This window comes from Salvelinus sp. IW2-2015, linkage group LG16 (assembly GCF_002910315.2).
Source record: "Salvelinus sp. IW2-2015 linkage group LG16, ASM291031v2, whole genome shotgun sequence".
NCBI classification, from domain to species: domain Eukaryota; kingdom Metazoa; phylum Chordata; class Actinopteri; order Salmoniformes; family Salmonidae; genus Salvelinus; species Salvelinus sp. IW2-2015.
The window spans coordinates 22,826,777-22,852,491 of NC_036856.1; the positions used below are offsets into that span (position 1 = coordinate 22,826,777).

The 25,715-nt window shown below is 43.1% G+C and overlaps 1 protein-coding gene across 1 annotated transcript in view; it reads left to right on the forward strand.

The window, feature by feature from the left end:
- The first annotated feature begins 3,895 nt into the window (after positions 1-3,895).
- lrrc52 (leucine rich repeat containing 52) overlaps positions 3,896-25,715 on the forward strand; it is a 35,121-nt gene continuing 13,301 nt past the window's right edge. The window contains exon 1 of the mRNA XM_024004636.2: positions 3,896-5,230. Coding sequence (XP_023860404.1) covers positions 4,582-5,230 — 649 coding nt within the window. The 5' untranslated portion in view covers positions 3,896-4,581. The remainder of the gene's footprint in view (positions 5,231-25,715) is intronic.

Sequence of the window (25,715 nt, forward strand, 5' to 3'; positions counted from 1 at the left end):
CCTAAATCATGTGGGGGCCTTGGGGAGGATTCTTAGGCCAAGGTCGTGGGCGAGGGTCGCCACTCAAAGGACGCTAAGGAGGGGGACAAAYACAGTGGTGGAGTGGTGTCCTCGTCCTGCGKCGGAGCCACCACCGCGGACAGATGCCCACCCAGACCCTCCTCTTGAGATGTAGGGGTGCGTTCGGAGTCCGCACCTCAGGAGGGGGGTACTGTAACGTTCTGACCAGAGTTATTATGTGTTTTGCTTGTTTAGTGTTGGTCAGGACGTGAGCTGGGTGGGAATTCTATGTTGTGTGTCTAGCCGTTACAGACACATAGTTGCAACACACAAGAGCTCTAGAGAGAGTTTGCATGACAGAGAGATCGAGCTCTAAAGAGAACAACTGACAGGGTTTTTAAACCAAGGGAAAGGGGTTGTGATAGGGTAATGGAAAACAGGAGGAGGTGTGTCTTCTGATTGATGACTGATTGGTGACTGATTGGGGAATGATGATTGCCACCTGTGAGGGGAGAAGGAGAGAAAAGAAATACACACACAGGATACACACACACAGGTTACCTGTATCCGTAACAGAGGCATTATCAAGTGCTTGTCAAATTGTGAATAAGAGACTATTGGAGTGTGTACAGCCTGCGCAAAACACTAAGCAGTTTAAGCAACTTTTTTCAAATCATCATTAGTCTCTCATCAAGCAGACCTACAATGTATTACAAATCTAAACATATAGCCCAACGTTTGTAGAACAACTAAAGTTACATGAATAACTCTAAATTAAGCATATAGGAGTACCTATTTATTTGTTAACCCCTTGACACAGAATAGCCACCTCAAATCATTTGGAGAAAATATTGATATTTTATTCAGCTTTGTTCAATTGTATTCTTCATACTATAAAATAATGCCACGGAATTCTAAGCAAATCTTGTCTGCTAAATGAACTAGTGTAGCCCACAGCCATTTGCATAGCCACATAGACRACATTTTCTTTTTTATCATGCTTCTGCAGACCTGTCTAAAATAAATTATGGATTTATTGTGAAGGTGTTGGTTATATTACATGGATTTATTAGACTTTTTAAAATGGAAGCCAGGAGATGCTAAATGTGTTGTTAATTGACGCTCAATTACCGTTAGACCAACAGTTATTTGCTTGACAGTCACAGGCAGCGCCAAAGCCCTAACCTTAATCATTCAAAATTAATCCCTAAACTTAACCGTGGAGTTGATTTTGTTTTAACCCTATCCCAAAGATTCTGCAGTGAGACTGTGAGAGCTTGTTGCAGCGTGTGTGTGTGTGTGTGTGTGTGTGTGTGTGTGTGTGTGTGTGTGTGTGTGTGTGGTGTCGTGTGTGTGTGTGTGTGTGTGTGTGTGTGTGTTGTGTGTGTGTGTGTGTGTGTGTGTGGGTTGTGTGTTGTGAAACTACTGTGTGGGGACCAGAAGTCCGCACAAGAATTGTAAAAACAAACATTTTACCAACTGGGAACATTTTGTTAGTCTCCACTAGGTCAAATGCTATTTCTAGGCGTTTAGGGTAAAGGTTAGATTTAGTGTTAGGCTTAGAATTACGTTTAGGGTTAGGTTTTGGGTTAGGTTTAGGGTTGAGGTTAGGTTTTTGGGTAAGAGTATGGGTTAGGGAAAGGATTTTGAATGGGACTGAATTGTGTGTCCCCACAAGGTTAGCTGTACAAAACTGTGTGTGTGTGTGTGTGTGGTACAGCATGGCATAAAAATACTTGTTTCTATATGTGTCAAATCCATTACACACTGCATGCCCGTGTTAATGTATTATACTGTAGCAGCAAGGCCTACGTTATTCACAGCACAGACAGACCCACGGCCACCCTAGTGAAATTATCAAATAGCTGGAGCAGCGTGTGAGGATTGCTGATCAACACACACACACACACACACACACACACACACACAAACACAAACCAACCAACCACACACACACACACACACACACACACTCTGATAAGACATGCTAAATCCTTACGCAGTCCAGAGGATGCCTGCCATGGCGAGGTTTGATTATTGGTTTTAGCCAATGTTTTTTTTCTGGTGGGACACTCTCTCCCAATTTCCTTCTCACACTCTCTCTAACGCATGCACGCCCATACCCACACACACGCGCACATACAGACACACACACACACACAGAAAAATACTTCCTGTCTTTGTTCCACACACTGAAGACGATACAATCTGTAACTGGACTCTGGTTCCTCTCATGTCCGCCAGATCGCCTGTCGTCTGGACACACACACACCCTGTCATCTGCAGCATAGGGAGGCAGAAATAGGCAACACCTGCAGTGGTCTGTATTCACGGATGCCAAGGTAATCCAGGCTTCCCCAAATATTTGACCAATACATTTAAAAAGATATATTAAACAGTTTATCTTTCTTCAGTGTTTTCTGAATTTTCAATTCGCTGAATCTATCTCACCAGAGAAATCATCCGGGTGAGGGAAACAGCGCCACTCTCTCTCGGTATGTGTAGCCTATGTATCTGATGCTGTCAGGACAAAAATGGTATGATATGTTGCTGCCGTAGCATTTCATTGATTGATGCCAGCAAGCATTTGGCCTTCCTTGATAAAAAAATTAAATAAATAATTAGCCAATCAACATTGAGCTGAGCTCAACTGTGGGTAGTCCTGGCGCAACAAAACCACCCCAAGGGAAGCCAGTTTGGATTTGGCTTCACGCCAATCCAATCACATCAAAAGAAAAATGTAATTGTAAGAAAAATATGTCTGTTTCTGGTCTGCTCATGTTGTTACCCTGCAGTAGCTAGCTAGCTAAATCAGCCCTTTTCTAAGCCATGGATGGAGATGGACTTGTGGTTTTGACTTAATTTTCTGTACAGGCCAATGATTATAACAGCAATTCTGATCTAATCATAAACTCATATATTGTGCTATGGGCCTGAGATGATTGAAGTTTAATATGTAGCCTAGATGTTGCCTTTTAGGTTGACATTAACTAGCTAATACACACACACACACACACACACACACACACACACACACATAAATCAGTATAATGACAGCCACATGTTATTTAGGAACATTGATTGAACTAAATCGTTTTAGGTATCTTTAAGTTTGTTTTCACTTTAATTTCTCAAAAACAGGTTATAGGCTACATGTGCACCACCGATTCAGAACAGTAGGCAAAATTAATAATTAAGAGGTGAAAATAGACCGAATTATTAGGGGGAGGCACATGGGCTACTAATAGCTTAGTACACAACATACACTTAGTCTTACTTTCTTAGCTACAGTATATCTCCCTGGCATATTACATCATTTATGCAGCAGCATATAAGACATTTTTGGACTCACCTTGTGGTGATGTGCTCACTTGAACAGGAAGGTGGCACGGTGGTCCTTCGTGGGCAAATTTTGTCATCAAAGAAAGAGCACTGAGCTAGGCTGAAACACCTGCATTTTGGAGCTGCCTTACTCAAGGAATCAAAAAAGGGACCGTGTTTGTATGCGGCTTTATTAACTCAGTGATATATTTTTTTTTTTACATTGTTTTCAAACTGATATGTGACTCATATTAATGCCAAAATAACATGCAAATCAGGCAAGCCCCCCCCTAAAAAAATTACAAAATATATATATTATTATTTTTGGTATTTCTATTTAGATAAAAATGTGGGGAGCCCCACCTGCCCTGAATGACGGGTCGCCACTGCATGGCTCCCCCAGTGATTTTACCCATGTGCCTCTACTGAACACCTGGTTACGTCACTAAGTTGTGTGGCAGCGAATCACACACACAGTCTGACTAAGAGACTGCTGACACACACACGCACTGCAGCCCCCCTCCCCCCAGCTGCCAAAAGAGAGAGCGAACGAGAGAGAGCAGAGCAGCGAACACACACATGCAGCCAGACCAGCCGAGCAGGCAAATGAGGGATGGACGCACTTCCATTCACGCTCCGGAATAACGGATTAGCAAGTGACATCGCAGAACAGACGGTGATTTTTAAACTATTACAAATCCATTAAAACAGGCAGTATTACACACCACTCTCTTTAGTAGGAAGCGGAGGAATCACTTCCTGGAATTTCACCATCCAGCAGTTTGGAAACTATAAACGAACAATGCATTCTGCCGCCGACAACTAACTTAAAATGAAGACATACCGAGGCAGTAACAGAAAAGAGTATCAGAGACTCTCTTTTATCAAATCTTTCTCTTCTCTCTCTTCTCTCCTTTCAGGAGAACCTGATAAGCCTCAGCGATTCTCACCACGCGACCAGCGCGTCCGTCAGTAGGGTCACCTTCGTAATTAACACGGGCGTCTTGTGGACGTGCGTGTGAGTGAGCTAGAGACCGTTATCCATTTGGAGCGAGAGAAGAAGAGAGTCTGGATATAACCACTATCCAACCCTCCAGACAGCAGCAGAAGCCGCAACCGGAGTCGGTCCTCCAGAGTAGCCGTCTAGCCGCACCCCCAGTCCCGCAGCCCCATGCAGGATGCCCGGAGGGGAGCGCTGGTCCTGGGGTGTCCTCCTGGTCCTACTCAGCCCGAGTTCATGACGCCCTGGGCTGCTTCATCATGCGTCTCCTACCCGCTCCAAGCGCTCAATCTCTCCGGCTACTCTTTCTCTTTATCTTCGTGATGGGGGTGGCCCCTTCCCCGGCTCTTACAGCAGGCTGCCCTGACAGGTGTGTGTGTGACGACCAGCTGGTGGTCCAGTGTGCCGGGCAGGAGCTCACCCTCTTCCCCATCGACCTCCCTCTAGCTACCCGCCAACTCATCATCTCCAACAACCGCATCAGAGAACTTCCAGCATTGCAACTCAACTACCTGTCTGATCTAGTATACCTGGACGTCAGCAACAACACCCTGATGGAGATCTCTGAGTCCACCTTCGGGAATCTCCGGAAGCTGGCCTACCTTGACCTGTCCTTCAATACACTGACCCAGATCGAGGACCGGACGTTTGGACCGTTGTCTAGCCTTGTGATGCTACGGCTAACAGACAACCCGGGGCTAAGTGAGATCCACCCGGACGCGTTCTCAGAGAACGTGGCTCTGCAGGTGCTGGATGTGAGCAGGAACAACCTGACGACGCTGAACATCAGCTCTCTTATTGCCCTGCCCTCTCTGCGCTCCATGGGGCTCAGTGGAAACCCCTGGAGGTGTGACTGCGAGACGGAGGACCTCTGCCTCTGGGTCCAAATAGAAGGATTCAAGTTCCAAGGTGAGAATGGGGATGGAGAGGTCAGGGGGGCTTTGTGTGTGTGAGCGTCTGTGAACCACTGTACAGAAAGCAGGATTCAAGTTTGGGGATATAAGTGGTTCTGTTTGTTTATAGAATATGGGTGACCTGTGCCAGTGTCTTGCTCATGTGCMCCTATAAATGTCACTTTATTAGCCTACTGTCTTTAATTCAGCTGCAATTAATGTCTTGCTTGACAGATGTTCAGAGAAAGTGCAGTCCTAACACTCAGGTGGTGTAGATGGATAGTTATTAGACCTATAGCTTAGACTGTTGACCTGCACCGTGTGTTTTGTTGTTGTACCATTCTGSTGAGTAAACAGGCAGTTGTCCTCTGCTGGGACATAGAGCCAGAGATGCTCCAAGGTCTTATCACTGCTTATCGTCACATCAACACATTTAGCTAATTTGATGGTGGGCGCTCAGTCAATAGTCCCTGACTGACAGCCCGCTTGGGAACGCCAGCACTGTTTTCACAACACACACACACAGAGTCAGAGCTAGAGCCTGAGCCAGGGTGAATAATGTCACAGGAGCACAGGGACCCCGATAATGGATTGGAAGTCTCAATGATCAGAGGACTTCCACACCCCATACACAGACTCTCACTCGCTCACTCTCCCACTTTACTCTATCACTCCCTCCCTCTCTCTCTCCTCTCTTTCCTCTCCCCCTCCCTCTCTCGCTCCCTCACTCTCCTCTCTCTATTTCTCACACCCTCCTCTCTCCCTCTCCTCCCCAGTCTTTCCCTCTCTCCCTAACCTCCACCTGTCCTTCACATCACACCAATGACTCTCCCAAAACTCTGCAGATATGCAGATGTTTTCATTCTCAATGTCTATTGAATTTCCACACTATCTATGCAAAGAGCAGGACTGAGAGGAAGCCTACAACGACATCATCGCTTCTCCTCTCAGAATAGGAGCCTACTGATTTAGGTATACTAAAGAGAATAGAACATGTATAATAGCCCTACTCACTGGAGGATAGTAGTCTAATTACTGGCACACAGATCAGTGGAGCATCCCACCATTCATCTACTTTGTGAGAATACCACTGTAGCCTTCATGAAGAGCGTTGAGCATTTTGGTACAGGGGCTTGTCGGTGTTCCAGGTTCAAGCCTGGCTGTACATCTGAGACGCCAGGGTAGACGTCCTGACTACGTCCACTATCAGTGTCAGCGCAACTCTTTATCTGTATCTGTGCCATTGGTCCTCTCCTCCACATCTCTCATCACTCCTCCTCTCTCGTCGTTCTTCTTTGACCATTCACCCTCCATGCAGCTGCATCAGGTCCTGGTTACAGGGAGTTACTGGTACTTTGAACTTGACCAGACACCATGCAGAGAAAGAAGGGATGAGATATTGTTTTTATGTACAGTAATGTTGAGATGAAGCATCTCTCTGTTCTCTCTCTCCCGTAGTATGGGATTACGTGGATGTCTATTGATATTGCAGCCATATCCATGTACACTAACCAGAGTGACAGTCAGAGGAGAGGGAATGGGGTCAGAAGAAGAGGGTGCGTGTGTGTGTTTGTTAGGGGTTGGTGTATGCGACTGTGTGTCTTCATTGTTTAACCTCTACCGCTTCACCCTCCCGGATCCGGGATCCTCCTCATCATTGTTTAAGATGTCTCATGTTATGACTGTAGGGCTGAGAGTGTAATGTAAAGAGATTCCTGGTGTCTTTAGCTCATCCTGTGAGTGTGTGTGTGTTCCACCTGGGCTCCCCATCTTCTAGCACGATTAATCAGAGCCCATTCAGAATTTGTCCCTTCCCTCTCCTCCCCTCCCCCTTATCTCACTACTGTATGCTATGAAAGGGATTCATCACGCTAGCATAGCAGATGTGAAGTAGCTAGCCAATTGTGCAGTGACGTCATCTTCCCTGAGACCTGAAGCCTCGGCCAACCAAGAACATGGTTAGCACGCTGCTTGCGGTGCGATGTGGATCACGTTGCGGATTGGCCGTTCAGGGATAGACTCGTGTTACACTTGCTGAAAGTAGAAGGCTCCCCTACAAACTATTTAGTGTGTGTTAGCGTGCATGTGCGCGCACGTTTGTTCTTTGGTGGCGAAAGTACCCAATTYTCATACTTGAGTAAAAGTAAAGATACCTTAAGTAAAAGTGAAAGTCACCCAGAAAAAAACTACTTGAGTAAAAGTCTAAAAGTATTTGGTTTTAAATATACTTAAGTATAGAAAGTAAATGTAACTGCAAAAATATACTTTAGTATCAAAAGTAAAAGTATAAATCATTTCATATTCCTATAAAAAGTAAAGTACAGATACCCCCAAAAATGACTATAGCAGTACTTGAAAGTATTTTTTACTTACTTTACCCCACTGCGTGTGTGTAAAGAATGTGTACCCCGGGTCAGTGTTAACATGTATTGACAAAACCAGCCAACAAAGTCACAGAGTGCCGATGGGGAGAGAGAGACCATAAATCCATTCATTATGATCAGCAGTCAATGATACCTTGAACAACTATATACATTATTAACCAGATGGAACAATCTTTGGATTCCCTGCACTTTTCAATATTTTATTCTTTAGAGTCTAAGACGTTGGTTGCTAAGCTGACATATGAAATTGTTTAAGATGGTCATACTATGGATCATTTAGCTAATTGGTTTGGAATTTTAGGACCCTTTTAGGTATAAAAAAAATATATCGATTTTGGTCTTTACTACTAAAGCCCATAGAAACGCATTGAATAACGGCAGGTAGCCTGGCGGGTAGGATCGTTGGGCCAGTAACTGAAACGTTGCTGGATCGAATCCCCGAGCTGACAAGGTAAAAATCTGTCATACTGCCCCTGAGCAAGGCAGTTAACCCACTGTTCCCCGGGCGCCGAAGACGTGGATGTCGATTAAGGCAGCCCTTCGCACCGCTCTGATTCAGAGGGGTTGTTTTAAATACGGAAGACACATTTCTGTTGAATGCATTCAATTGTACAACTGACTAGATATCCCATTTCCCCTAACACATTCATTAATGGCAAAAAGGACAGTTAGAAAATAAATCATAAGAATTAAGGTATTTTAAGCGTCTGTCCTAAATCTTGGAGATATAAAACAACTTAGGAAATATATATACACTACCGTTCAAAAGTTTGGGGTCACTTAGAAATTTCCTTGTTTTTGAAAGAAAAGCTTTTTTTTCCTCCATTAAAATAACATCAAATTGATCAGAAATACACTGTAGACATTGTTAATGTTGTAAATGACTATTGCAGCTGGAAATGCCAGTTGTAGTCCTCAACTGGCAGCTTCATTAAATAGTACCCGAAAACACCAGTCTCAACATCAACAGTGAAGAGGTGACTCCGGGATGCTGGCTTTCTAGGCAGAGTTGCAAAGAAAAAGCCATATCTCAGACTGGCCAATAAAAATAAAAGATTAAGATGGGCAAAAGAACACAGACACTGGACAGAGGAACTCTGCCTGTGTAACGGATGTGAAATGGCTATCTAGTTAGCGGTGGTGCGCGCTAATAGCATTTCAATCGGTGACGTCACTTGCTCTGAAAACTATCTTCATACTTCCATTCGTGTTTTTTTTACCGATACTGGTTACTTTCAGACGAGTCTCGTGACACTTGTGGGGGTCGTAGAGCAAAACGGATACACCATTTTCGTGAGTGTCTCCCCTTTACATACAGTGGTCATAATAGTTCTAGGTCAAACCGTTCAGACGTTTTTGTGAGAAGACCGATTTTGGGGGATGTCTCATGGTCTTACAAACACCGCTCTAGCTCTGTCACCTTTCACCGCAGATGCGGAAGTGCGACACTTTAATGTAACGTAGAATGATGCACCGGTGCGTCAATCGGCTCTAGGGGGTTGGTTGCTATGTGTGTTGAATATGGCATTATTGTGTGTGTTTGCTCTTACATTCTAAAAGCAGGGCAGGGTCGAAGGTTAACTGTGTAACGCAAGTCTATAAGACAGAGGCATGGGTGTGTGTGTGAGAGAGACTGAGAGAGATGAACAATGAAATAGAAAATGATAGACAGATATAGAGATGAGACAGAGAAAGTGAAGACAGATCAAGAGAACAAACAAGGGAGGGAGAGTAAGAGAGCTGTTGCTATCTGACCTTCACTTTCTCCTCATCCTTCAACGGAGGAAGGAGGGATCACCGTGAAAGGATGGCGGGAAAGATGAGGCATTGAAATTATGGTGATCTGATTAATACCATAGTGGAGAGTAGAGAGTGTGACGGTGCGCTTGTGTCGGTGTGTGTGTGTCTTTGTGTGTGTGTGTGTGTGTGCGCGCGCGCGCGCGCGTTAAGGAATTATTCAGCCTAGTTGATGTGATGAAGAAAGGTCAACTATTCTTAGTCAACCTCTCTCTCTCTCTCTCTGCCAGATATAGCTGTCTTTCTTCATACATCTAAAGAGAGATGCAGATTTTTTTTTACCAAACAATAGAAGTGCTTGAAGTGGAATGAAAAAGTGGGCGGTACTCATTTAAATAATATTTTAATCATGTTTTACAGCCGGTATTCTATAAGAGTTGCTACTGGTGAGCACCAGTCCGATTCAACAACTGGGGTTGACAGAAATGTTGTTTTTAGCCATTTTGCTAAAAGAAGAGCTGTCTTCTTACTTCAGTTCAGCTACATGACATTTGTTTGGAGGTCAAAAGGGCCTTTTCTCAGAATAAGCCATCAAGAGCATAACCACATCAGTGGCTCTCTCACACACATGCAGTAGTACACAAACACACACAAACAAGCGTTCATGCACGAGCACACAGTACAGCTACTCACACACATCCATCCATAATTCTAAGCAATTTGTTCTGCATCGATGAGGTTGGGAGGAAAGATTAAAAACAGAAAGATAAAAGTAGAATCCTCCTCCATAGAATTACCATATGTACACACGGTCATAATTAGGGTGTTATAAATAGCTGTGTTTACAGTCGGAGCAGGAGTCTGCCTTCCAGGTTAATACCTCACAACCCATAGTTCAGCTCTCTCTCTCTATCTGTGTGTGTGTGTGTGTGTGTGTGTGTGTGTGTGTGTGTGTGTGTGTGTGTGTGTGTGTGTGTGTGTGTGTGTGTGTGTGTGTGTGTGTGTGTGTGTGTGTGTGTGTGGTGTGTGTGGTGTGGTGTGTGTGTGTGGTACTTGAGTACGCTATGAAGTGGTGGGACTTACTCTTATCTGACTTCATTGCTGCTTTCTCTGAGTCGGGACAGATGAGGGAGAGAGTGTCAGTGATTATGTTTCAGGAACGTCATTTTTCCAGCACTCCAGTGAAATGTAAATGGTCTTGTATTTAGCTCTGCTGTGTGTGATAATTCATCTGGAATGCAGCCGGTGCAGCCCAGCTCTGCTATCACACAGCAGCTCTAGGTGTTCAAGCCAACGTGTGCATACTGTGTGTGTGCCCACAAACATGATTTATGCTTGTTTGTGTGTGTGTTACTAGCTTGCTTGCTTATTTGTATGATGAGTGTGTCTGTCCACACATAGAGGCTCTTTGGTTTTACTGCTCAGTGAGTGTCCGTTCGGTTGGTCTAGTCCAACCGAACCGCTGCGACTGGCACTGCTCACTCTGTCAAGGTCACACACACAGTATTGGAAGGAGATCATGGTTAACCATCTAAAACTGCTAAAACGAGCGTGTGTGTGTGTGTGTGATCCTGAGTCATAGTTGCTTCAGTGTAGACTCAGCAGTATTGACATTACTCTACTCTGCAGCATACACACCCATTTAGCTTTTAGCATACTGTAGTCTGCTACTATACTCAGATGTCCCAGGTTCCAAACCGACCGTCAGAACTGGAAAAAGGTGGCACACTGACATTCAATTGTATTTCATAAGAGGTGCTGGTACTAAAGCAGTAGGCTATTCAAGGTTATTGTTCTCAACAGCAATCAGCACCAACCCACTCTAACATTAATGGTCAGACAGTCCAGTGTTGACAGTACTTAGACAACAGAACCAATTACCCTTTCTAACTCACCAGTAGACCACGATATGCTGGTTGTGACTTTAACTGTTGTTAACTTGGGGTCAGACTTCAGGTTGGAGGTCAGGGATCAAGGTAATCTGAGACAGTATGAAAGGTGATCAGTCTTGTTATTTTCCTATTATGTATTGAGCCAAGCAGTATTGAGCCTGTAGTATTAGTATGGGACTTCAGCTTGTAGGTTTATTCAGGGTCATGTTATGTAACCTTATGCATCTCTCCCTATTAGTCCCGTTACTGCTGATGCTGCTCTGTACTGTGGAGCCAGGAGTTCATTTAACAAGCATGTTAATGACTACTTTACCCGAGATTAGGGAGGGAGGGAGGGGGGGGTGGCGGGGGGAGAGAGAGCGTGCATGCGGGTGTGAGTGTGTGCATGTGTGCATGAATCACTGCTTTTGGATAATAACCTTGTTTGCTATGTTTTGAAGATAAATTATTGCTCCAAAATTCAAACAATATGACCTCATTACCAGTTCAACACAAACAGACTGTCTGTTGCACTGAACACGAGCCACTCAGATGGAGGTCAGCAGCAAGGTATCAACCCAGGGAAATAGAAAACAAAGATCAGCACTGCTCTTATTTCTCCTACTATTTACTGACCTGCTCCCTGGACACACACACATGCAAACACACGCTTGCACGCACATATTCACACACACACACACACACACACACACACACACACACACACGCACACGCACAGAGCCCTGGGACCAAATCAGATCCTCAAAAGGTTCTACAGCTGCACCATCAAGAGCATCCTGACTGGTTGCATCACTGCCTGGAATGGCAACTGCTCGGCCTCCGACCGCAAGACACTGCAGAGGGTAGTGTGTACGGCCCAGTACATCACTGGGGCCAAGCTTTCTTCCATCCAGGACCTCTATACCAGGCAGTGTCAGAGGAAGGCCCTAAAAAGTGTCAAAGACTCCAGCCACCCTAATCATAGACTGTTCTCTCTGCTACCGCACTGCCAGCAGTACCGGAGCGCCAAGTCTAGGTCCAAGAGGCTTCTAAACAGCTTCTAAACCCAAGCCATAAGACTACTGAACATCTAATCAAATGGCTACCCAGACTATTTACATTGCCCCCCTCTTTTATTCTGTTGCTACTCTCTGTTATTATCTATGCATAAGTCACTTTAATAACTCTACCCACATGTACATATTACCTCAATTACCTTACCGGTGCCCCCGCACATTGACTCTGTACCGGTACCCCCTGTATATAGTCTCGCTATTGTTATTTTACTGCTGCTCTTTAATTATTTTTTACTTTATGTCTTTTTTTTGTTGGTATTGTTGGTTAGGGCTTGTGAGTAAGCATTTCACTAAGGTTATAGTTGGCGCATTTGACAAATAAAATGTTATTTGACTGGTCATTTGAAAGTGGCATACTTCACAGGGCCAGTATAGTATGACAGTGACACTACTGTCCCGTGGTTAATAGTAATAATAGCCATTCCATCAAACATTCCAAGAACATTAGCTACGATTCCCATTACGTTCTAGATAGATAAAACCCTAACATTAGAATGATAACATCCCATCTTTTTTTATGTTTAGAATGAAATATCCTTGGAATGTTCTCCAAACATTCACAAAAACGTTGTGCACAACTGTAACAACCACCGCAGAACATTCCCCAAAAGTTCTCATTAGGTTTCCAGGTAATGTAATAAAACAATGTACCACTAATGTTTTCCCAGCAAACTAAAATTGTTTCTGTGAAAGTTCCCACAACATCCAGTCTTGCTGATTATTATACAATGCTTGTATAAGACTTTCACCCGATGTTGCAAGAACGTTCCCGGAACACATTTTGGCTGTACATTAAAGGTTCCCAGAATGTTTAATTAGGTTGTGGGAACAGTCTGGTGAAACATTGTGGGGACATCGCAAAAGATGTGGTCCCAAAACACAAAAAAACTGTCCAGTTGTGTGGATGATTATCCAGTTGAATGTAACTAAATGTAATCTACGTAATCCCCAAAAGTAATTATTTATCATGAGAGGGTCATACACAATAACTAGTAATGCTGAAAGGAAGGTTACAATCTCACCTTTCTGGTAAAAATAGTAAAAAAATTGTCACGGCCGTCGTTGAAGGAAGACCAAAGTGCAGCGTGGTGAGCATACATATTCCTTTTATTTTAGAAATTAACACCAACAAAACAACAAACGAAGAAAACAACCGTGAAGCTTACAGGGCTAAGTGCCACTAACAAAGATAACTACCCACCCCCAAAGGAGGGAAAAAGGGCTACCTAAGTATGGTTCCCAATCAGAGACAACGATAGACAGCTGTCCCTGATTGAGAACCATACCCATCCAAAACATAGAAATAAAGAAACATAGAATGCCCACCCCAAATCACACCCTGACCAAACCAAATAGAGACATAAAAAGGCTCTAAGGTCAGGGCGTGACAAAATTGCTGAGGTGTAGTCACTTTTGAGGACACAATCTCAAGTATGCAGTAGAAATATATTTTATGATGTATTTCCTAGTCAACAAAACTGTATGAAATGACTTAAATGCTTTCTAAATATAGTATATTCAAGTTGTTCAAATTATAAAATGACTAACTATAAGATTTCACCTTCCTTATAAACTCAGCAAAAAAGACACGTCCCTTTTTCAGGACCCTGTCTTTCAAAGATAATTCGTAAAAATCCAAACATCTTCACAGCTCTTCATTGTAAAGGGTTTAAACACTGTTTCCCATGCTTGTTCCATGAACCATAAACAATTAATGGACATGCACCTGTGGAACGGTCGTTAAGACACTAACAGCTTACAGACGGTAGGCAATTAAGGTCACAGTTATGAAAACGTAGGACACTAAAGAAGCCTTTCCACTGACTCTGAAAAATACCAAAAGAAAGATGCCCAGGGTCCCTGCTCATCTGCGTGAACGTGCCTTGGGCATGCTGCAAGGAGGCATGAGGCCTGTAGATGTGGCCAGGGCAATAAATTGCAATGTCCGTACTGTGAGACGCCTAAGACAGCGCCACAGGGATACAGAATGGACAGCTGATCGTCCTCGCAGTGGCAGACCACGTGTAACAACACCTGCACAGGATCGGTACATCCGAACATGACACCTGCGGGACAGGTACAGGATGGCAACAACAACTGCCTGAGTTACACTATGAACGCACAATCCCTCCATCAGTGCTCAGACTGTCCGCAATAGGCTGAGAGAGGCTGGACTGAGGGCTTGTAGGCCTGTTGTAAGGCAGGTCCTCACCAGACATCACTGGCAACAGCGTCYCCTATGGGCACAAACCCACCGTCGCTGGACCAGACAGGACTGGCAAAAAGTGCTCTTCACTGACGAGTTGCGGTTTTGTCTCACCAGGGGTGACGGTCAGATTCGCGTTTATCGTCGAAGGAATGAGAGTTACACCGAGGTCTGTACTCTGGAGAGGGATCGAGGTGGAGGGTCCGACATGGTCTGGGGCGGTGTGTCACAGCGTCATCGGACTGAGCTTGTTGTCATTGCAGGCAATCTTAATGCTGTGCGTTACAGGGAAGACATCCTCCTCCCTCATGTGGTTACCTTCCTGCAGGCTCATCCTGACATGACCCTCCAGCATGACAATGCCACCAGCCATACTGCTCATTCTGTGCGTGATTTCCTGCAAGACAGAAATGTCAGTGTTCTGCCATGGCCAGCGAAGAGCCCGGATCTCAATCCCATTGAGCACGTCTGYGACCTGTTGGATCGGAGGGTGAGGGCTAGGGCCATTCCCCCCAGAAATGTCCAGGAACTTGCAGGTGCCTCGGTGGAACATCTCACAGCAAGAACTGGCAAATCTGGTGCAGTCCATGAGGAGGAGATGCACTGCAGTACTTAATGCAGCTGGTGGCCACACCAGATACTGACTGTTACTTTTGATTTTGACCTATGTTCAGGGACACATTATTCAATTTCTGTTAGTCACATGTCTGTGGAACTTGTTCAGTTTCTCAGTTGTTGAATGTTATGTTCATACAAATATTTACACGTTAAGTTTGCTGAAATAAACGCAGTTGACAGTGAGTATGTTTATGTTTTTGCTGAGTCTATTTGTATGTTTATGGTTAGAGAAAATGTGCATATTTGCTAAAGATCTCTCTTGATCAAAATGGCTGCCCCATTGCTGTGAACGTCTCAGAGCTATAGCTTGGCTTCCTGAAATCATTAGGAACTCGCCTTTCATCTCATATTAATATTGTCCGTCTATGACTAACAGAAAGTGTTTTTATCACGCGGAGCGGAACAGGTGAACCCGAGAGCAGACTCAGACGAGGAGACTGGGATGAGGTAACCAAGGTATTTCTTGAAACATGGGGGGAAGATTGAGTGCAGGCCAGGGGAAGCTCGGGCGGGTTGCCGGAAACCAGGTGTGGAGGCTGGGGCCCGAGGTGTTGGGACAGGTCCGGAGGGGAATCCAAGGGAGCGTAGAGTGGGTAATCCAGGACAGAGTAGCAGGACTGACGAGAAGTCGGACTGGAGACAGGGTCCAGAGTCAGAGCGGGCAGAACTGTAACGGACAGGAAAACAGCATCCGGCAAGGGAAAACAGTGGAAAAAAGGCTACAAACATGGACTGACTGGGCAGAGATTACGATCTGGCAGTGTGGAAGTGGCAGAACTGAGTATTTATATTGGTCTTGATTATGGAACAGGTTGCAGCTGGTTGGGATCTGCTCTGACTCCAGCACACCTGTCTCCGCCCACACAATCAGACACACACACAGAGAGAGATGGAGAGAGAACTGGGGGAGTGGCGGCAGGTCAAGGAGACACCAGATGAGCACTAGAGGGCGTGGCAGGAGCAGATGTGACAGTTTTTTTGTTTAAAATCTATGAATTATTTTAGATGAATGGCTATAAATTGATCTCTGAATGTGCTACCCTGATGACACCACGCGCTGCGCTACAATGTAAGGATTGCAGGCATGTGTTTTGTCAGTGGCTGTGACGTAGGGTTCAGCCAGGAGTTGGACAGTCGGAAGAACAAATTAAATGGTCGGAGGGACATCTCAGCTTCAAGTAGTTTCAGATTTCACATCCTACATCACACAGGCTCAGCAAATATACTACTGTGTCAATGGGGACCAGGGCTATCGCTTAATGCAAGCCATTTCAATCTGTGGTGTCCACAGGTCAATTTATACGCGAAAATATCGGTCGGAACCGGTACCAGAACCCCGCAGGTCCACTAAACAGGGGAATTTAAACAATGTTTCTGCCTCCCAAGTGACGCAGCGGTCTAAGGCACTGCAGTGCTTGAGGCATCACTACAGATCCGGGTTTGATCCCGGGCCGTGTCGCAGCCAGCCGTGACCGGGCGACGCACAATTGGCCCAGCGTCGTCCGAGTTATGGGTGAGTTTGGATATCACTAAACTGGGGGAAAAAATGCCTAATTTTTTTAAAAATAAAAAATATATATACAATACCGGTCAAAGGTTTGCGCCGAAAATAACAGGTGTAGACCAACAATGCAGTTTTAAGAAAATACCTGCAGAAAAAGTAAGAGAAGAATAACAAATAATTAAAGAGCAGCAGCAAATAACAATAGCAGGGCTATATACAGGGGGTACCGGAACAGAGTCAATGTGCTGGGGTACCGGTGTCGAGGTAATATGTACATGTAGGTAGAGGTATTAAAGTGACTATTTATAGATAATCACAGAGAGTAGCAGCAGCGTAGAGGGGGGGGGGGGGCAATGCAAATAGTCTGGTAGCCATTTGATTAGCTGTTCAGGAGTCTTATGGCTTGGGGGTAGAAGCTGTTTAGAAGCCCTTGGAACAAGACTTGGTGCTCCGTACCGTTGCCATGCGTAGAGAGAGAACAGTCTATGACTAGGGTGGCTGGAGTCTTTGACAATTTTAGGTCCTTCCTCTGACACCGCCTGATATAGAGGTCCTGGATGGCAGGAAGCTTGGCCCCAGTGATGTACTGGGCCGTGTACAGTCATGGCCAAAAGTTTTGAGAATGACACAAATATTAATTTTCACAAAGTCTGCTGCCCCAGTTTGTATAATGGCAATTTGCATATACTCCAGAATGTTATGAAGAGTGATCAGATGAATTGCAATTAATTCAAGTCCCTCTTTGCCATGCAAATGAACTGAATCCCCAAAAAACATTTCCACTGCATTTCAGCCCTGCCACAAAAGGACCAGCTGACATCATGTCAGTGATTCTCTCGTTAACACAGGTGTGAGTGTTGACGAGGACAAGGCTGGAGATCACTCTGTCATGCTGATTGAGTTCGAATAACAGACTGGAAGCTTCAAAAGGAGAATGGTGCTTGGAATCATTGTTCTTCCTCTGTCAACCATGGTTACCTGCAAGGAAACACGTGCCGTCATCATTGCTTTGCACAAAAAGGGCTTCACAGGCAAGGATATTGTTGCCAGTAAGATTGCACCTAAATCAACCATTTATCGAGTCATCAAGAACTTCAAGGAGAGTGGTTCAATTGTTGTGAAGAAGGCTTCAGGGCGCTAAAGAAAGTTCAGCAAGCGTCAGGACCGTCTCCTAAAGTTGATTCAGCTGCGGTATCGGGGCACCACCAGTACAGAGCTTGCTCAAGAATGGCAGCAGGCAGGTGTGAGTGCATCTGCACGCACAGTGAGGCGAAAACTTTTGGAGGATGGCCTGGTGTCAAGAAGGGCAGCAAAGAAGCCATTTCTCTCCAGGAAAAACATCTGGGACAGACTGATATTCTGCATTAGGTACAGGGATTAGACTGCTGAGGACTGGGTTAAAATCCTTTTCTCTGATGAATCCCCTTTCCGATTGTTTGGGGCATCCGGGAAAAAGCTTGACCGGAGAAGACAAGGTGAGCGCTACCATCAGTCCTGTGTCATGCCAACAGTAAAGCATCCTGAGACCATTCATGTGTGTGGTTGCTTCTCAGCCAAGGGAGTGGGCTCACTCACAATTTTGCCTAAGAACACAGCCATGAATATAGAATGGTACCAACACATCCTCCGAGAGCAAGTTCTGCCAACCGTCTAGGAACAGTTTGGTGACAAACAATGCCTTTTCCAGCATGATGGAGCACCTTGCCATAAGGAAAAAGTGATAACTAAGTGCCTCGGGGAACAAAACATTGATATTTTGGGTCCATGGCCAGGAAACTCCCCAGACCTTAGACCCATTGAGAACTTGTGGTCATTCCTCAAGGGTGGACAAACAAAAACCCACAAACTCCAAGCATTGATTATGCAAGAATGGGCTGCCATCAGTTAGGATGTGGCCCAGAATTTAATTGACAGCATGCCAGGGCAGATTGCAGAGGTCTTGAAAAAGAAGGGTCAACACTGCAAATATTGACTCTTTGCATCAACTTCATGTAATTGTCAATAAAAGCCTTTGACACTTATGAAATGCTTGTAATCATATTTCAGTATTCCATAGTAACATCTGACGAAAATATCTAAAGACACTGAAGCAGCAAACTTTGTGGAAATTAATATTTGTGTCATTCTCAGTTATTCAGTCAACTTTTTGCCACAACTGTACACCTACTCATTCAAGGGTTTTTCTTTATTTTTTAAAATTTTCTACGAGAATAATAGTGAAGACATCAAAACTATGAAATAACACATGTGGAATCATGTAGTAACTAAAATAAGCATATAAATGAGATTCTTCAAATAGCCACACATTCCTTTGATGTTGCAAGAATATTGACAGAACTGAGTTCAAAGGTTCCCAGAACATTTAATTAGGTTGTGGGAACAATGTGGGTACATTACAAGAGAGAGGTTCCCAAAACACAAAATATGCTCAGTTGTGATAACATTAATACAGTGTTTAATTTAGGTTGCATAGGGCATTCCTATAATGTTGTAAGAATGTTGACAGAACACCTGGTCTAAGTTCTTTAAAGGTTCCCAGAACATTTCATTAAGTTATGGAAGTTGTCTTGGTTGTTGCAAGAATATTCTTGTGATATTCATAAAGGTTGCACTGAACATTCCCACAATGTTGCCCAATGTTCTGATGACGTTCATAGCATATTTGTTTTATGTTCAACATAAGATTCCATTGATGTTCACACAATATACATTTTACCTTGTCTTAGAGGTCCTCGGAACATTTAAAGAAAATTTCAAAAGTGTTATTGAAGTTTTACCTACTAATACCACAATATTCTCAGCATGCAAATTTGTAGCTCGTTAAAGCAAATTGGAATACATCCCTAATATGTGTCTCGCCACATTGAACTGCAATTCACATTTGAGGACTGTATTGTAGGCCCACTACAAGGTGTTATAGACACAGCATTTTCAATTCATTTACAGTACATTTTGAACAGCATTTAATCATACAAACACAACCATACATTTTTTTATACAGTTGAAGTCGGAAGTTTACATACACCTTAACCAAATACATTAAACTCAGTTTTTAACAATTCCTGACATTTAATCCTTGTAAAAATTCCCTGTCGTAGGATCACCACTTTATTTTAAGAATGTGAAATGTCAGAATAATAGAGAGAATGATTTATTTCAGCTTTTGTCTTTCATCACATTCCCAGTGGGTCAGAAGTTTACATACACTCAATTAGTATTTGGTAGCATTGACTTTAAATTGTTTAACTTGGGTCAAACGTTTCAGGTAGCCTTCCACAAGCTTCCCATAACAAGTTGGGTGAATTTTGTCCCATTCCTCCTGACAGCTGGTGTAACAGAGTCAGGTTTGTAGGCCTCCTTGCATGCACATGCTTTTTCAGTTCAGCCCACAAATTTTCTATTGGATTGAGGTCAGGGCTTTGTGATGGCCACTCCAAAGAGTTTGTTGTCCTTAAGCCATTTTGCCACAACTTTGGAAGTATGATTGGGGTCATTGTCCATTTGGAAGACCCATTTGCGACCAAGCTTTAACTTCCTGACTGATATCTGGAGATGTTGCTTCAATATATCAACATAATTTTCCTGCCTCATGATGCCATCTATTTTGTGAAATGCACCAGTCCCTCCTGCACCAAAGCACTCCCACAACATTATGCTGCCACTCTCGTGCTTCACGGTTGGGATGGTGTTCTTCAGCTTGCAAGCCTCCCCCTTTTTCCTCCAAACATAACAATGGTCAATATGGCCAAACAGTAATATTTTTGTTTCATCAGACCAGAGGACATTTCTCCAAAAAGTACGATCTTTGTGCAGTTGCAAACCGTAGTCTGGCTTTTTTATGGCGGTTTTGGAGCAGTGGCTTCTTCCTTGCTGAGCGGCCTTTCAGGTTATGTTGATATAGGACTCGTTTTACTGTGGAAAAATATACTTTTGTACCTGTTTCCTCTAGCATCTTCACAAGATCATTTGCTGTTGTTCTGGGATTGATTTGCACTTTTCGCACCAAAGTACGTTCATCTCTAGGAGACAGAACGCGTCTCCTTCCTGAGCGGTATGATGGCTGCGTGGTCCCATGGTGTTTATACTTGTGTACTATTGTTCGTACAGATGAACGTGGTACCTTCAGGCATTTGGAAATTGCTCCCAAGGATGAACCAGACTTGTGGAGATCTCCCCCCAAAAATCTGAGGTCTTGGCTGATTTCTTTTGATTTTCCCATGATGTCAAGAAAGAGCACTGAGTTTGAAGGTAGGCCGTGAAATACATCCACAAGTACACCATTGCTCAAATTGAAATGATGTCAATTAGCCTATCAGAAGCTTCTAAAGCCATGACATCATTTTCTGGAATTTTCCAAGCTGTTTAAAGGCAGAGTCAACTTAGTGTATGTAAACTTCTGACCCACTGGAATTGTGATACAGTGAATTATAAGTTAAATAATCTGTCTGTAAACAATTGTTGGAAAAATGACTTGTGTCATGCGCAAAGTAGATGTCCTAACCGACTTGCCAAAACTATAGTTTAACAAGAAATTTGTGGAGTGGTTGAAAAATGAGTTTTAATGACTCCAACCTAAGTGTATGTAAACTTCCGACTTCAACTGTATGTTGACAACCTGCAATGCCTGGTTCTCAAGCCAGGTTTTTTATACTCTGCACCACCAGGAAAGCTCTACTATTTTTTTCAGTATATAGCCATGGCAGTATGTTCAATCAGGAATTCATTGTTTCTATTTTAGCCTAAGACATTACTAACCCAGGGAAATACTGCTAACTGGGTTATTCACCATCCCTTTATATGCTGCATACTTCTGGGCACATATTTACAAGGTATCCAAGACGCTGAGTGCTGATCTAGGGTCACTTTTGATTTTCAGATCATAAAAAATAAGACAGGGGGGGGGCCATATCAAGCGTCTCAAAGTAGGGATTATATCGGGTGCATAAAAAAGTGGAACAGTCCATATTTACAAAGTTTTTTATTTTTTATGTTAGTCTAAATTCTGCATGCTATTTGGTTAACAACACTGAACAAAAATATAAACGCAACATGTAAAGTGTTGGTCCCATGTTTCATGAGCTGAAATAAAAGATCCCAGAAATGTTCCATACGCACAAATATCTTATTTCTCTAAAATGTTGTGCACATTTTACATCCCTGTTCGTGAGCATTTCACCTTTACCAAGATAACCCATCCACCTGACAGGTGTGGCATATCAAGAAGCTGATTAAACAGCATGATTATTACACAGGTGCACCTTGTGCTGGGGACAGTAAAAGGCCAATCTTAAATGTGCAGTTTTGTAACACAACACGTTTTGAGGGAGAGTGCAATTGGCATGCTGACTGCAGGAATGTCCACCAGTGCTGTTGCCAAGTAATTTTATGTTAATTTCTCTACCATAAGCCACCTCCAACGTCATTTTAGAGAATTTTTCAGTACGTCCAACCGGCCTCACAACCGCAGACAAAGTGTATGGCATCGTGGGCGAGCGGTTTGCTGATGTCAGCGTTGTGAACAGAGTGCCCCATGGTGGCAGTGGCAAATTTATAAAAAAGAATAAACCTTATTTACATAAGTATTCAGACCCTTTATTCAGTACTTCTGAATACTTTCCGAATGCACTGTAAATATAACATTTTCTAAATGTTGTTGAAATGTCCTGTGAATCTCCAAGACAACTGAAAATGTATATTGCGTGAACATCAATGGAATATTGTGTTTAACCTAAAGCAAATATGCTATGAATGTCATAAAAACAGACTTATTTGGAAATTGTGCTACATTGGGGGAATGTTCTGTAACATCCCAGACAACTCCCATAACTTAACTCAATATTCTGGGAACCTTAAAGAACTTAGACCAGGTGTTATTTAAAAAAATATTTMTTTTATTTAATATTTTATAAACAATACAAAACACATACATACAAACGACAATATCAACTCCATCTCACCTGCCCAGACCCACTAGCACCCACATCACTTTCCACCACATGGCCTGAAACGGCACCATTTGTTTCTCTCCATAGCACAAGGACTTGAAATATTGAAATAATAAATCATTAGATTTTTCCATTGTGTTAATGATGGCAGATTGATTKATTTCCACATTTTTAATATACGTTTTTTCCAGATGAGTGAAGAGGAGAATCATCCAACCCATCGGGTACATTATGTCTGATGTATAATACATTCTATACATTAGTTTATACTGGACTAAGCTTACATTTTCATTAACTGTAATTTCGTTAGTTATGCTGCAACTTTCCCTCCATCTTGTGCCAACAAAACGTATACATACAAACGACAATATCAACTCCATCTCACCTGCCCAGACCATCAATGGAAGTCTTTGTTCCAATAGTAAATATTTTTTTCTAAGAGATTGTCAGTTGGATAGGCTCTCTGCAAGGTTTTGTATATCTTCCCTGTCATATGAACATCCTTGTCTGACTCAAATAGGATTTCCTCAAGGTTGCTCTGATGTCCAAAAGATTTCAAATCAAAATGTCATGATATGGAACTTTTAAGTTGCATATATTTGAGACTATCTACATTGGTCAGTCCAAAATTACTTTTTAATTCTGTCATAGAAATAAATGTATTTCCTGTTACCAAGTCATTTATGGTTTCTATGCCTTTACTTTTCCATGTGGACCAATTTATAGGTGAATTCTGAAAGCTATCCAATGATTGTTCCATAAAGTTGTTGTTTTTTTAAACGATTTTGGATCTTGTAGAATACGTTTCATTTTCTTCCATATTGTTATAGTGAAATGTGTTCTAGGAACATTCTTGTAACATCAGGTGAATGTTTTTTGCACCCTAAAATAAACATTGTAGAATAATCTGCACAACTGAACAGTTTGTGTGTTTTGGGAACATACGGTATCCTTTGCAATGTCCCCCTAATGAAACATTGTGGGAGCCTTTAAAGAACAGATTAAATGGCTTCTATGAATGTTCTTGCAACATCAGCACCACTAAACAGTTTTTGTCTTATGAGAACATTTTCTGAGACCTAACGAATGTTCACAGAACCAATGATGGTTTGCTAGATGAGTCATGTTAATAATGATACTACAGGGCTGAGGGGACAGGTGGCTCCTCCTGGATTGTACAGGTAAAACATGTAGATTGGTGTACAATTCAATCTTTGGATAAGAGTTACTAATACAGTTTTTCTCAGTCGCTTTGGTGCATTTTTCACATCATCCCTAATGTGCAAAATAATAAGTGCATTTCTCAGAATAATTTGTACAAACTGCAATATACAATAGATATGTTTCTAAAGCTAGTCTGTCACTAAAAATCCTTTGTACATCTCTCAAAAGTAAATATTCATGCCAATGATCATGTCAGTGTCATCAGAATGATAAGTCATTGAGTCATTGTTCACGAACAAGGTCGTCATAATGTTTAGGCATGTTGTCAATGTAACTGTGTACTTTGACAGTATTACCTGATGTAAACTTAGGCTACAGTTTGGATGACAGTTACTGTATTGAAAATGCACAAGGCTGCACTTCTATGGCATATATCAATTTCAACAGTACTATTTACATATTACTGTATGTGCGTTATTGATTGAAAGAGACTGGACAACCCAAGGGGCACAAAGGAAAAAAAACTAAATTAGAAAGAAACACAGGAAACCACCCCTAAGGCACAACTTTGCCCGCAGCACTGTTGTGCTGTCTCTACACATCCAGACGTTCCTGTCTGTCGGCCCACATATTCTCATCCACATCACACCGGATATTTTCCCTTCCAATGCAACGTGGAAAGAATCTTTTGGAATGCCTTATCCATCCTCTGCAGGCGTCTACTGTGATGTCCTCACATGCTGCATCCATTGCAGCCAGTAGGGTCATGTGTGTGTGTGGCTGACGATCGTACACCTTCCAGAACAGGGATGTAAAATGTGGCAACTAACGAACATTTTAGAATAATTCTCATGCTATTTTGGTTAACAACACTGAACAAAAATATAAACGCAACATGTAAAGTGTTGGTCATGTTTCATGAGCTGAAATAAAAGATCCCAGAAATGTTCCATACGCACAATATCTTATTTCTCTAAAATGTTGTGCACATTTTACATCCCGTTCGTGAGCATTTCACCTTTACCAAGATAACCCATCCACCTGACAGGTGTGGCATATCAAGAAGCTGATTAAACAGCATGATTATTACACAGGTGCACCTTGTGCTGGGGACAGTAAAAGGCCAATCTTAAATGTGCAGTTTTGTAACACAACACGTTTTGAGGGAGAGTGCAATTGGCATGCTGACTGCAGGAATGTCCACCAGTGCTGTTGCAAGTAATTTTATGTTATTTCTCTACCATAAGCACCTCCAACGTCATATTTAGAGAATTTTTCAGTACGTCCAACCGGCCTCACCCGCAGACAAAGTGTATGGCATCGTGGGCGAGCGGTTTGCTGATGTCAGCGTTGTGAACAGAGTGCCCCATGGTGGCAGTGGGGTTATGGTATTGGCAGGCATAAGCTATGGACAATGACACAATTGATTTTATCGATGGCAATTTTGAATGCACAAAAATACCGTGACAAGATCCTGAGGCCCAACAGATGCATTTCCAGTCTGTGAAATCCACAGATTAGTGCTAATGAATTTATTTCAATTGACTGATTTCTCATGTGAACTTTAACTCAGTAAAATGGAAGAAATTATTGAATGTTATATTTTTGTATGTTATATTATATTTTGTTCAGGATATTTTTTTATATATAAAAAAAAAAAATGTTACCCCTTTTCTCCCAATTTCGTGGTATCCAATTGTTAGCAATTACTATCTTGTCTCATTGCTACAACTCCCGTACGGGCTCGGGAGAGACGAAGGTCAAAAGCCATGCGTCCTCCCAAACCCAACCAAGCCGCACTGCTTCTTAACACAGCGCGCCTCCAACCGGAAGCCAGCCGCACCAATGTGTCGGAGGAAAACACCATGCACCTGGTACCTTGGTTAGCGCGCACTGCGCCGGCCCACCACAGGAGTTGCTGGTGCGCGATGAGACAAGGATATCCCTACCGGCCAAACCCTCCCTAACCCGGACGACGCTAGGCCTTGTGCGTCGC